This window comes from Nematolebias whitei, chromosome 8 (genome assembly GCF_014905685.2).
Source record: "Nematolebias whitei isolate Nwh7 chromosome 8, NemWhi1, whole genome shotgun sequence".
Lineage (NCBI taxonomy): Eukaryota > Metazoa > Chordata > Actinopteri > Cyprinodontiformes > Rivulidae > Nematolebias > Nematolebias whitei.
Window position 1 is genome coordinate 21,099,817 of NC_056505.1, and position 13,153 is coordinate 21,112,969.

Genomic DNA, 13,153 nt, shown 5'->3' on the forward strand with positions numbered 1-13,153 from the left:
TTCTTTCTGCTTTTTAGCTACTATTTAGCTGGGTTTTTTTTTTTTTTACATTTTTCCAGATAATTTCCACTTTTTTGGGGGGGGGGGGGTCTGCTTCTTTTAGCCTAATTGAACACAACTGTGCTTTCTCCACTTCCTTCTGGTAATTTAAGCTTCTTCCTGCCTTTTCAGCTATTTTTTTCTAAATTCAGCTTTTTTTTATTTAATTTTTTTTTAGAAAATTTACTCATTTTTGTGCTCCATTTCTGCTTATTTAAACCAAATTCAACAAATATGTGTTCTTTCTGCTTTCTTCTAACTTGGGCTTGTTCTTCCGTTTCAGCTACATTTCAGCATATTTTTAGCTAATTTCAGCTGTTTTTCAGCAAGTTCCTCAGCAATAAGCAGCCACACTGCATTTTCGCAGGAACTGCAGTTCGTCTAGTTTTCCTTTCTCGTCGTGTGTCTTCAGGTGCTGCGTAAAGGCTCGGGGACTCTGTGCGAAGCCTTGCTCATGGTGCAGGCCTTCCACGCCAACATCGTGTTCCCCAACAAGCAGGAGCAGGTTTTCAACAAGCTCACAGACGACGGCCACGTCATGGACTCTGAGACGTACGTGGGCGGACACGTGGAGGCGCTGGAGTCCGGCGTGTTTCGCAGTGACATCCCCTGTCGCTTTAAAATGGTACGAGGAGGCGCGGCTTCTCTCTGCGCCAGCTCTTTGATCGATTTTGTTCTAAAGCCGGCCGCTCGCTGTTTTGGCAGAACCCGGCTGCGTTTGACTTTCTGCTTCAAAGGGTTGAGGGGACGATGCGACATGCCGTCGAGGAGGAGGAGAAGATCCCTCTGGAGCAAGTGACCAACTTTAATGAGGTTTGCTCGTGTTTCTCTTGTTCGGCGACTCAAGTCTGTCGTCGAGACGTCGTTTGATAGCTGATGTTCTGTCAGGTGTGTGAGGAAATCAAAAAGAAGCTGACGTCCTTGAAGGAGGTTCCAAACAGGATTGAATGTCCTCTCATCTACCATCTGGATGTCGGGGCGATGTACCCCAATATTATCCTCACCAACCGCCTGCAGGTAAAATAAAACAACATGTGACCGTGTGCACGACAGGAAGCTTTAACGTCTTTACTCTCGTCGTTTCTAGCCGTCAGCGATGGTCGACGAGGCCACGTGCGCTGCGTGCGACTTCAACAAGCCCGGCGCCTCCTGTCAGAGGAGGATGACTTGGCAGTGGAGAGGAGAAATCAGTAAGTTCTGAGTTGATGGACGTGCCAGCCGTTCGTTTGACTCCGACTAACGAAGACTCTCCCTCAGTGCCCGCGAGTCGCAGCGAGTTCCACCGCATCCAGCAGCAGCTCGAGTCTGAGAAGTTCCCCGCGCTGTTCCCCAACGGGCCGGCCCGGGCCTTCCACACCCTGAACAGGGAGGAGCAGGCCAAACACGAGAAGAAACGTCTGGCAGGTACCGTCTCTGCTTGGGTTACCGTATGCTCCGGACTATAAGTCGCATCAGTCAAGAAAAGCATCATGAAGAGGAAGGAAAAAAAAAAACGTATATAAGTCGCTTGGGTGTCAAATCTATGCAAAAAAAAACAAACCTGCGACTTATATGCCGGGAAATACGGTACTCGCGGCAGATTTAAGTTCTACGCCGCGTGACTCATCCGTTCTCGTCTGTTAGACTACTGCAAGAGGGCCTACAAGAAGACGCGCGTCACCCGGCTGGAGGAGCGAGTTACCACCATTTGTCAGAGAGAAAACTCCTTCTACGTGGACACGGTCAGAGCGTTCAGGGATCGGCGTTACGAGTTCAAAGGACTTCATAAAGTAGGTGTTGGGAGAAACGGTGGGGTTATTTAGTGGTGCGGTTCACCTTTCAAACGTTTGACCTGCTCGTGAAGGTGTGGAAGAAGAAGCTGTCGGCGGCGCAGGACAGCGGAGATGCTGCAGAGGTGAAGCGCAGTAAGAACATGGAGATCCTGTACGACTCGCTTCAGCTGGCCCACAAGTGTATTCTGAACTCTTTCTACGGCTACGTCATGAGAAAAGGGTAGGAGACGTCTTCATCGCCGTGTTTCTTACGCTGTTGACCGCTCTGCTGCTGTTGGGTTCATGTCGTCTGTGTGTGGCAGCGCCCGCTGGTACTCCATGGAGATGGCCGGCATCGTGTGCTACACCGGGGCCAACATCATCACTCAGGCCAGAGAGCTTATTGAGCAAATAGGGTGAGTGACGTTCAGAAGACACATCGCATCACTTGAGATGTTTGACCGAGTAGCTTCAATCCGGAGGAGTTTGTTTTTCTGCAGAAACGTTCAAATGAACCAGTTCCTGCACAATATTTTTTTTTATTTGCTGGACTTTTGACGACGGACGACAATTGGGTGTGTCCGTGTCTGTTAGCATAATAAGTCACGAACGACTCGACGAATTTTAATTAAACTCTCCAAAGTTAATCATTGGATGCACATTTACAGCTGTTGAACGTTTGGAGTCAGTCTAGTTAAAGATGGCCGCCACAGCCTACTGACTTTAAGAAACACAAAATTGGCTATAATTTATTCACTTTTACAGACATTTGGCTAACTTTTGGAGTGGTAGTAGCTAAGAGTTTTTCCCAACACTTAATTAAAGCGCTACACATTGTGCAGCAACTTTGATTAAAATGTTGGCGATGGTGAGATGACCTGTTTGTCTGTTAACAAAATATTGCATGAACCACTGAGTGGATTTCAACGAAACTCTCAGAAAGCGATCACTGGATGTGCATCTACAACTGATTAACTTTTGGAGTCACCTCACTTCAAGGTGACGGCCACAGCTAAGCAACCTGAGCAAACATAACTGTCAGTTTTACAGGTATCGAGCTATAATTTGACGTGGTAGTAGCTGAAAGTCATTCACATACTCACGGGTGAGATCTCGCACGTTCTTTTCAGTGTTTGATGAAGCTCAAGATGATTTTAGTTTAAATTCTGGCATGAAAGATGGTAAACAATGCTGTCCTTCAGGAAACGATTTCAGTTTGGTTCTGTAGTCTTCCAAGGTTTATTTGGACATTAAAAATGTATTTAATTTAAAATAATTCCACAGTAAAGAAAAAATAAACGTTGCTGCTTCTCCCCTTCAGGAGGCCGCTTGAGTTGGACACTGACGGTATTTGGTGTGTGCTTCCCAACACCTTCCCTGAGAACTTTGTGATAAAGACGAGCAACGAGAAGAAGCCCAAAGTGACCATCTCCTACCCGGGAGCCATGCTGAACATCTTGGTGAAAGAGGGGTTCACCAACGAGCAGTACCACGAGCTGGTGGAACCCGCGTCGCTCACTTACAACATCCGGTCGGAGAACAGCATCTTCTTCGAGGTGGACGGACCGTATCTGGCGATGATCCTGCCCGCCTCCAAGGAGGAAGGGAAGAAGCTCAAGAAGAGGTGAGCCCAAGCTAAACCTGCTGCTGTGGAACAGAAGCAGAGAGGAGAAGTGTTTTAAAGGTGAGCCTGTCCTGTTTTTCAGGTATGCTGTGTTCAACGAAGACGGCTCGTTGGCTGAGCTCAAAGGTTTTGAAGTGAAACGAAGAGGGGAGCTCCAGCTCATCAAGATTTTTCAGTCCTCTGTGTTCGAGGCTTTCCTCAAAGGTACCACTCTGGAGGAGGTCTACGCGTCTGTGGCTAAAGTGGCCGACTACTGGCTGGATGTGCTGTACAGCAAGGTCAAAGCAGTGCTGGAATAAAATCCTCTTCATTCTTCTTTGACCTTAGACAAAACAAGCTCATTAAATGTACTTTGTTTTTGTATTTTTCCCCCCTCCAGGCTGCTAACATGCCAGATGCAGAACTGTTCGACCTGATTTCTGAAAACCGATCCATGTCCCGAAAGCTCGAGGACTACGGAGAGCAGAAGTCCACGTCCATCAGCACAGCCAAGAGGCTGGCAGAGTTTCTGGGAGACCAGATGGTGAAAGACGCAGGTCTGAGCTGTCGCTATATCATCTCCCGCAAACCAGAGGGCTCCCCCGTCACAGAAAGGTGAGGCCCCAAGCTGCAAAGTAGTGGACCCTCTTTAACATCAGTGCTAAACCATAACATAAAAATGGACACTTTAATTTATCAGTAGGGATTCATGATATTAGAAATTGGCCGATATCCGATATGTTAAAACTTATTTGGCCGATAACCGATACCAATACCGATATTTTTCCCCCCTAGACTTACTTACAGAGACTACATAGCTTTCTCTGCTGTGGAATTAAAATACTACATTATTCTGCGTGGTCTTTGTCAGTTTGACCTGCTACCAAATACAGATGCCAAAAAGGGGCTGAAAATGATGCAACACTTCAACATGGATTATGTTTAATGTCAAATGTATTCATGATGTTTCATCTCTCTAACACAATGACAACACTTGAACAGTGCAAATTTGTACTTTTTCACAAATCTAAACTCGGCCTGTTCGACAAGTGAAAAGTGCATTAATAGATTTACTTGACAGTTTCTTAAATTAAAAAATAACTTAAAACAGAAGCCTTTTATATTGGTGAGTTTTTTTTTTTTTTTTTTTTTGATGGAATGGCCAATATTTAACTATCGCTGATACCATGCCGATAATATCGTGCATCCCTATTTATCATTGTGTAGATTGTTATGATACTGTATTATGTTGAATTGTTTTGACCACATAATTAAACTAGAACCCTAAACTGGTCAAAGAAGTTTGATTTACATTCTCATCCTTGCTCTGTTTAAACAAAAACAATAAAAAAAACAACTTGAGCAGCACTCTGCCTGGATGACAGATAGGATACATTTTCTTGTGTTAGTAAACCAACTAAAATGCTCCGGGAGTTGTTTTCACCCCAGTCTCTCTCGGGATCTCTTTGCATTAATAGCAGAAGTAAAAGAATCCAGTTTGACTCCATCTTTGTACTGTCTCCATCAGAGCCATTCCTCTGGCCATCTTCCAGGCCGAGCCCAGCGTCAAGAAGCATTTTCTCCGAAAGTGGCTGAAGATGCCCAGCCTGCACGACCTGGACATACGCTCTGTGAGCCATAAATATAATTACAATGCAAAATATATATATATATATATATATATATATATATATATATATATATATAAATATATTTTGTTTACTGTTTAAGTGTATTTGTGTTACACTCTACGTTGTTTTTTATTTGTTTGTGCATGTTCTCCAGATTCTTGACTGGAGCTATTACATTGAGAGGTTGGGCAGTGCAATCCAAAAAATCATCACGATCCCTGCAGCTCTGCAACAGGTACATTCAGTTCAAAATGGACCGTTTTATGTCTAATGTTCATCTAGACACGAACTGGATTTGCTTCTATTTATCTTAAGGTGAAGAATCCCGTTCCAAGAGTGAGGCATCCTGACTGGCTTCACAAGAAACTCCTGGAGAAAAATGACATCTACAAGCAAAAGAAGATAAGTGAGCTGTTCTCCAGTGAGGGCAAGAGACAGGTAGGGTCAGCTGACGCTAAAATGATCCTGTCTCATTGTTGGTTTTGGTTAAAGCACAATAACTCCATGCACAAGCCCACTCTGCTTTTCCAGGTGACCCACCAGCCTCTTGAAGTGGGAGAAACTGCAGACATAGAGGACTTCGGGATGCCAGCCAGACCCCTGCAGCCCGCCATCCTCATCAGCACCAAGAGGAAGCGGGCTTCTCAGGGAGACGACAGCCAGGTGGAGTCTCAGGACGTGGAGCTCACGCAGTCCTGGAGAGAAATCCTGGGACCTCCCCCACCTACGGGAACGACACGGGTAGGGAAGCAGCACGGACGAGAGTTTTGCTTCTTGAAGTTTGTCTTCAGGCGTGATCCAACAGCTGTCTCTTGCTGCAGGAGGAGCGTCTCGTTTGGCTGCGCTATCATAAGAAGAAATGGGAGCTGCAGCTCAGGCAAAGGAGGGAGAAGCAGAAGAGGAGAAAGCTGTTGGATGGGGAAGTCCAACCTGTTAGTGGGGGGGTGATCAGAGGTGGGCCCGCCACCGGCCTGGGGAGCTTCCTCCGCAGAACGGCTCGCAGCATCCTGGACATGCCGTGGCAGATTGTGCAGGTAGAGGAAAACGTCACTGCGCTGCCATCAGAATGTTTAGCGTGATAACAACATTCTTATAAAATCCATCACATCAAATGTCCTTCCTTCCAGATTGCAGAGACGAGCCACCCCGGTCTGTACAAGCTGTGGGCTGTGATTGGAAACGACCTTCACTGCATGAAACTCAACATCCCGCGTGTTTTCTACGTCAACCAGAAAGTCCCAAAGCAGGAGGAGGGAGTCGCGTACAAAAAGGCACTACAACAATATTCTGCCGTCACCTCGAATGCTTTAAACTCGTTGCCAGATGGAGCTGCTCAAATAATGGTTTCTACAACTTTTGATTCAGGTGAACCGGATGCTGCCTCGCTCCAACGTGGTGTACTACCTGTACGAGTACTCTGTACCAGAGGACATGTACCAGAAGCACATCAATGAGATCAACGCTGACCTCTCTGCTCCAGACATCGAAGGCGTCTACGAAACACAGGTGACCACTGTGTCCATAACGCCGAGGCTCGTTTTAAGAGTCCAGTTCAGCAGAAGTTACCTCCTTGTGTTGACTATGTACTATATAATCTGTAAAAAATATACAAAGAAAAGTTGTGACTGACTTTTAAAAATAGAGTTTAACATGAACTAGAGAAATTGCATTTCCTGCGAAAATTCTGTGTGAAGGCTTATTGCAGAAGAACTTGCTGAAAAACTGCTGAAATTATCTAAAAAAAACATCAACAACAAAAAAAAAAACTGAAGTGGAAGAACAAGCCAAAATTAGTAGAAGAAAGCAAAAAGAACACATATTTGCTGAATTAGGTTTAAATAAGCAGAAATTAGCACAAAAAATATGAAATTAGCTTAAATAAACAGCTAAAATAAGCAAAAAATTGCTGAATGGTAGCTGAAAATGCAGAAAGAAGCTTAAGCTACCAAAAGGAATTGTAAAGAGCTGAAATGAGATATAAAAAATGTGGAATTAGCTGAAAAGGCTAAAATTAGCATAAAACAGCTAAATAGTAGCTGAATGGGCAGAAAAAGCTGAATGGAGCATAAGCTGATTAGGCTGAAAGTAGCAGAAATTACCACGAAAAACTTGGAAGTTATCTGAAAACAGCTAAAATTAGCTGAAACGGTAGAATAAGCTTCAATTAGAATAAGAAAGCAGAAAGAACACGCTTGCTGAAAGAAGCAGAAATGAGCACAAAAAGTGGAAATTATCTGAACAAAGCTGAGATTTGGAAAAAAAAAAAAAACCTGATGAAAAGTAGCTAAAAAGCAGAAAGAAGCAGAAATTGCAAGAAGGACATGGAGATAACGCATTTTTGCTGAATTCGACTGAAAAAATTTGAAATGAGTGCAAAAAATGTGGAATTAGCTGAAAAAAATGCATAAAAACAGCTAAATAGTAGCTGAAATAGCAGAAAAAGCTGAAACTTTCAGAAATCAGCTGAAAGGTGCAAAACAAGCTGAAATTAGCCGAAATAAGTTAGAAGCACAAAAATGTTGTAGTAGCAGAAAAAGCCTGAAAGCAGCACAAAACAGCTGAAAGAATGTTTAAATTAGCACATGGAAGCTGAAAGAAGCTGAACCAGAACAAATTGTAAAAGCAGCAGTTGTAAACAGAGCTAAAGATTTGAAGAATGTAAAATGAGCTCAATTCATTTCTTATGAGGAAAAAAATGGCAGAAAAGGCTAAATATTTCAAAAAGCTAAAGATGCACTAATACCAAAAGTCATAGCAGGATTATCCTGAAGGAGCTGAACGTTTTGATATGATTTGTTGAAATAGATTCAAAACTGCAGGACGAGAAAGATGCAGAAAAACGTACGGAAGAAAACTGAACCACAATAGCGTGAATGCTTCAGTGTTCACACAACTAAAGCTTCTTAACTTCCTCTCAGGTCCCGTTGTTGTTCCGCGCGCTGGTGCAGCTCGGATGTGTGTGTATGGTAAACAAGCATGTTGTGAGGGGTCTGGCTGGCAGAGAGACCGACACCTTTGATCTGGAACATTTGGAGATGAGGTCTCTGGCCCAGTTCAGCTACCTGGAACCTGGTAAGACCTGCTGAAGACACAGTCCATCTTAAGATTATCACTTAGGAATAATCTGTAGTTTTCAGTGTGGTTTTTCTTCATCCTAAAATTAATGTGACAAGAAACCACGTTATAAACTTCACATGGCAGTATTATGTTTGCCTTTTCAGGAAGTGTTCGCCACATGTATCTGTATCATCACAGCCAGGGTCATAAGGCTCTGTTCGGCCTGTTCATCCCCTCTCAGCGCAAAGCTAGCATCTTCATCCTGGACACGGTAAGAATACCCAAACTTTCAGGGGTTTGACGTGGATTTTAATCTTGGTGTTTTTATCTCATGTTGTTGTTTTTTTTTACTGAGGTGCAGAATGGGATTTTCACTGTTTCTGTTAGAATGTGTGGGTGGAGGAAAAAATATCAATATTTACAAATAGACCCGCAGTACCAGGAAGTATCCAGAGACTAGACGGGGCCTTCAGTTAACCTTTACAGACCCCATTTAAAACTGTAACTGCCGGCCTTTAGAAATAAAGAGCAGCTCTGAACTGGATCCAGGACTAGCACTAGCAGCTGGTCAAGACCATGAGGACAAAAAAACACTCTGTTTTCTCTGGCGATAATACCTCAACGTATAAAATAAAGCTCAAGTTCTGTTGCAACTCTGACTTTAGGTTCGAAGCAACCAGATGCCCAACCTGAGTAATCTCTACACGGCTGAGCGCACTGCCCTCCTGGAGAAGACGACGGAGGAGCTTCTACCTCCAGACAAACACACCTTCGAGGTTCGAGCTGAAAATGACATCAAAGCGATTTCCCGCTCACTGCAGCGCATCCTGCTGAATTACAAGGTAAAATACGCTCTTCGTAACATGGCTCAACGTGTGCTTTTTGTGGAAGTGTTGGCAAGCCACTTCTGTCGCAGCACTTCGAGACTTCTCAAACTTTGAGGTCATATTAAAGCTAACTCCACTCCGAGTTAGTGGTTTTGTGACAGGTGTCTCTCAGTTTTCCTCCATCCCTTTTTCTTTGTTTGCCGTGTTCAGGAGGAGCGGCGTGGGCCCACCCTCATCGCCCTGCAGTCCAACTGGGAGCTGCGGCGACTAGCTGCAGGGATGCCAGTGCTTGAGGAGTTCCCAGTTGTTCCAGTACACGTGGTAGATGAGATCAACTATAACGTTCTGGACTGGCAACGTCACGGAGCCAGGAGAATGATCCGCCATTACCTCAACCTGGACAGCTGCCTGTCTCAGGCTTTTGACATGGCCAGGTATGGACAGCTCACCTGTTGAATCTATATTACAGCTAACTAAAACTGAGCATATTGCCTCCTGCTTTCAGGTATTACCACCTACCTGTGGGTAATTTGCCCCAGGACGTGTCCATCTTTGGCTCAGACTTGTTCCTAGCCAGACATCTACGGAAACACAACCACCTGCTGTGGCTTTCACCGACAGCCAGGCCCGACCTCGGAGGAAAAGAGGCAGACGACAGTCGTCTGGTCATGGAAAACGACGACTGGGGCTCTGTGGAGATCAACGCTCAGGGATGTTACTCCACAGGTACCGTATTTTCCGCTGTACATGTCGCTCCACCCTATAAGTCGCATCAGTCTATATATGTCTACAAAAGTGGAAAAATCCATAAATATGTCGCTTCTCTGTATAAGTCGCATCTATTATGCGTCACCGCTGACAACTCGGAACTGTGGGTCGGTGTTGTGCCAAAAATCAATTGGCTGCCAAATGGCGGCCGCGGGAGCGTGCACGGGAGGACTTTAACAAGAATTTAACAAGCTTAACACTTAAAAACAATTAGTTGTTGCTCGAAATTATATTAAAGGTGTGTCTCAGTCTAACTTTTGCTTAATAAATGCACTTTTATGGTCAAATTGGCTGCATTTCGCCAGGGCGGTACAGCTGGTTTGATGGTTGCTCCAAGCAGCAAGCAGAACCAAGGTGAGGGTACTATGGCAAGCCGATTGTGTCATTAATAGCTAGTGAAGATTCTCAGTTATCCAGGACATGGTAAATTCAAAAAAGTGCAAGACAAAAAAAACAATAAAGTATAATAAATAAAGTCCAGTTCTTTTTGTCTTGAACTTTTTTGAATTTGTCATTATAGCCACTTTTACCTATTACATGATACAACGGCATGCCTTACTACTACTACCACCAACACTCTGCTGCCATCTCGTGGCTGAAAATGGTACTGTTCAATTTTTTTCAGTCAGATTGAATGAACACAGTCATATCTCAGCCAAAAATTGTTTTTTAAATATGGGAAAAAATCTATAAATACGTCGCTTCGGCCTATAAGTCGCAGGGCATGCAAATTATGCAAATTGTGCAAAATGCGACTTGTAGACTGAAAAATACGGTATTTGAACAACAGGATGTCACAGTAGAGAGAAGTTTCCAAAGGTTTTTTTATTTCTTTGTGTTGACGTATTAACATATTTCTTGTTTAGTGTGTGTGGAGCTGGACCTGCAGAGCCTGGCGGTGAACACCATCCTCCAGTCGCAGCACGTTAACGACATGGAGGGCGGAGCCAGTCTGGGCGTTAGTTTTGATGTGATCCAGCAGGCGTCGTTGGAGGACATGATGTCAGGAAACCAGGGCGCCAGTGCGCTCGCTAGCTATGATGAAACCGCTCTCTGCTCCAACACGTTCAGGTGTGGAAGCAGCTGATGTTTGTGGTGAATTAAAGCCGCAAAGAAAAATTTCCAAGTTTTCTCTTATTTCATAACTTTTGTCTTATTTCGCAGCATTTCATTAGTTAATTTGTGTTTTTTATGTTGTCTGAGCAGGATCCTTAAAAGCATGGTGGTTGGGTGGGTGAGGGAGATCACGCAGTACCACAATGTGTACGCAGACAACCAGGTGATGCATTTCTACCGCTGGCTGCACTCGCCGAGCTCTCTGCTGTACGACCCGGCGCTGCACCGCACCCTGCACAACATGATGAAGAAGGTGTTTCTGCAGTGAGTCCATTTTTAATTCTTGTTGGGTTTTTTTTGTTGTTCATTAGAAAAACATTTATTTTGTCACATCTTGAAAGATGATTTTTAATGATACACAACATTTTTCACATTTTTTTAAATGGTTTATATTAACCTCACCCGACCAATAGATGTGACAGAATTATCTAGTTACAACATGTTGCATTGGTTTGTTCTAATAAAACTACAAATATAAGAAATACTTCAATAAATATACAGTTAATGCTTAAAACACGTCATTCTGTTGCTTCACTAAGGTTTTATTAGGATGTACTCATACTAGTACACTTCATTCTAAAATGCTGAATAATCATTCATTTATTTAACAAGGGGGGAAAAATCTGAAAATATATATTAAAAAATATTCACACATCAGGATTTGGACAATTCCACATTACAATCTGTGCTTTATTATAAATATTTCTGAGGTAATTCACTCGGTCAGAGGCTTCTCTAAAAATATCTCCAAAAATAGTTAAGTACTGAAACAGCTGTTGTGTTTTCATTTTTATATTTAATGTTTTTTTTTTTTTTTAAGTTAAGCTTTAATCTATGCTCTATTTATTTTTACCATAGTGTCTTATTTGTTAATTTTGTAGGTTATTACCAGTTTAATATTATTTTTTATATTGTATTTATTTATCGTGCCTTTGTTCGTCTAAGTTTCATTTTGTTCTTCTGGCGACAGGTTGGTTGCAGAGTTTAAACGTCTGGGCTCGACTGTGGTTTACGGAAACTTCAACAGGATCATCTTGTGTACAAAGAAACGGAGGATCGATGACGCCGTTGCTTACGTAGAATATATCACCAACAGGTCAGATATTTCTACTTTTTTCCACAAGTACTTGCCTGCATATTTTTATTTTAACTGATACAAAGTCAGCCAACAAATATTTGCTAATTTGCCTTAAACAACTAGATCCTGAAACTCTTACTCAACACTAGTAGAAGTTACTGCATAACTAAATTATAAATATATATATTTATTGAAGCACTTTCATCATATCTGACTCAGACAAGAGATGCTTTTTCTTGTTAACTGTAATTTTATGAGTAATAATATTTCTTCAGTGTTAACATTTTCAGTCTCATCTATTTTTTTTTTTTATCTGTGTCAAAAGACCTGACATCATTGTATCTGTTTCCTGTCCAGCATTCACTCCAGAGAAATCTTCCACTCGTTGTCCATCTCCTTCTCCCGCTGCTGGGAGTTCCTGTTGTGGATGGACCCCGCTAACTCTGGGGGTGTGAAGGGCAAGCTGCCGTCCAGCGTCCTGTATGGAGAGGTACCGCTGTGTGAAACTGGTTTCCCCTTTACGTCCAGCTAAAGTTCAGCTTTAGGGTGACAAAACCCACTGAGTCAGGTTAAAAAGAATGTCTCTGCATGCTGAAATATAACATCTCAACTTATTTTAGAATGAGATTTGACCATTTTAAATAATAAAAAAACACTTTAAAAATAAATTAGCATGAAATCCATATTTTATGACAAGTTTAATTGTAAGATAAATGAACTGAACTGGATCTTGAAGCTGAAAAGATAAAAATGTGCATACACACACCTCCACTAATTTTATTTTATTTTTAAAGCTCAGCCTCATTAGATCAGGAAAAGAAAAAGATTTTATGTCCTGAAAGGCTGAAGTTTCAGCTATTTTCAAGGTTCTTTATTGTCATTCACATCACATGTGGTTCACGAGGTGGAACAAAATTATCTACTCACGGTCCCAGTTACACCCAAAAATAGCAAAAATATAAAGTATAAAAAGAAACGATATATAAGGATCTAAGATATACGCTAAATGAACACTAAACAATACACTAAAAGATCTAAGATACACGCTAAACACTAATGTAAAATAACACAGTATATTAAACAGCAGCCTGAACATGAGTCTGTAGTGAGCAGATGGGTATGAATACAGCAACACTGAAACAATATTTATACAATATACATTGATACTGATACTATACAAAGTATATACAGTATATATATATATATATATATTATATATATATATATATGTATATGTATGTATAATATATATTATATATATATATATATGTATATATATATTA

The 13,153-nt window shown here is 42.2% G+C and overlaps 1 protein-coding gene across 1 annotated transcript in view; it reads left to right on the forward strand.

The window, feature by feature from the left end:
• Positions 1 to 12,402, forward strand: part of pole (polymerase (DNA directed), epsilon) — a 16,328-nt gene extending 3,926 nt beyond the window's left edge. The window contains exons 15-41 of the mRNA XM_037680099.1: positions 452 to 664; positions 745 to 852; positions 928 to 1,056; positions 1,127 to 1,229; positions 1,297 to 1,443; positions 1,663 to 1,808; positions 1,883 to 2,031; positions 2,114 to 2,206; positions 3,112 to 3,414; positions 3,497 to 3,692; positions 3,794 to 4,008; positions 4,922 to 5,024; positions 5,179 to 5,259; positions 5,340 to 5,462; positions 5,556 to 5,765; positions 5,846 to 6,058; positions 6,152 to 6,295; positions 6,390 to 6,530; positions 7,943 to 8,096; positions 8,246 to 8,352; positions 8,747 to 8,923; positions 9,119 to 9,342; positions 9,414 to 9,634; positions 10,543 to 10,747; positions 10,883 to 11,056; positions 11,763 to 11,888; positions 12,228 to 12,402. Of these exons, the coding sequence (XP_037536027.1) occupies positions 452 to 664; positions 745 to 852; positions 928 to 1,056; positions 1,127 to 1,229; positions 1,297 to 1,443; positions 1,663 to 1,808; positions 1,883 to 2,031; positions 2,114 to 2,206; positions 3,112 to 3,414; positions 3,497 to 3,692; positions 3,794 to 4,008; positions 4,922 to 5,024; positions 5,179 to 5,259; positions 5,340 to 5,462; positions 5,556 to 5,765; positions 5,846 to 6,058; positions 6,152 to 6,295; positions 6,390 to 6,530; positions 7,943 to 8,096; positions 8,246 to 8,352; positions 8,747 to 8,923; positions 9,119 to 9,342; positions 9,414 to 9,634; positions 10,543 to 10,747; positions 10,883 to 11,056; positions 11,763 to 11,888; positions 12,228 to 12,402 (4,380 nt within the window). The remainder of the gene's footprint in view (positions 1 to 451; positions 665 to 744; positions 853 to 927; positions 1,057 to 1,126; positions 1,230 to 1,296; positions 1,444 to 1,662; positions 1,809 to 1,882; positions 2,032 to 2,113; positions 2,207 to 3,111; positions 3,415 to 3,496; positions 3,693 to 3,793; positions 4,009 to 4,921; positions 5,025 to 5,178; positions 5,260 to 5,339; positions 5,463 to 5,555; positions 5,766 to 5,845; positions 6,059 to 6,151; positions 6,296 to 6,389; positions 6,531 to 7,942; positions 8,097 to 8,245; positions 8,353 to 8,746; positions 8,924 to 9,118; positions 9,343 to 9,413; positions 9,635 to 10,542; positions 10,748 to 10,882; positions 11,057 to 11,762; positions 11,889 to 12,227) is intronic.
• The last annotated feature ends 751 nt before the right edge of the window (positions 12,403 to 13,153 follow it).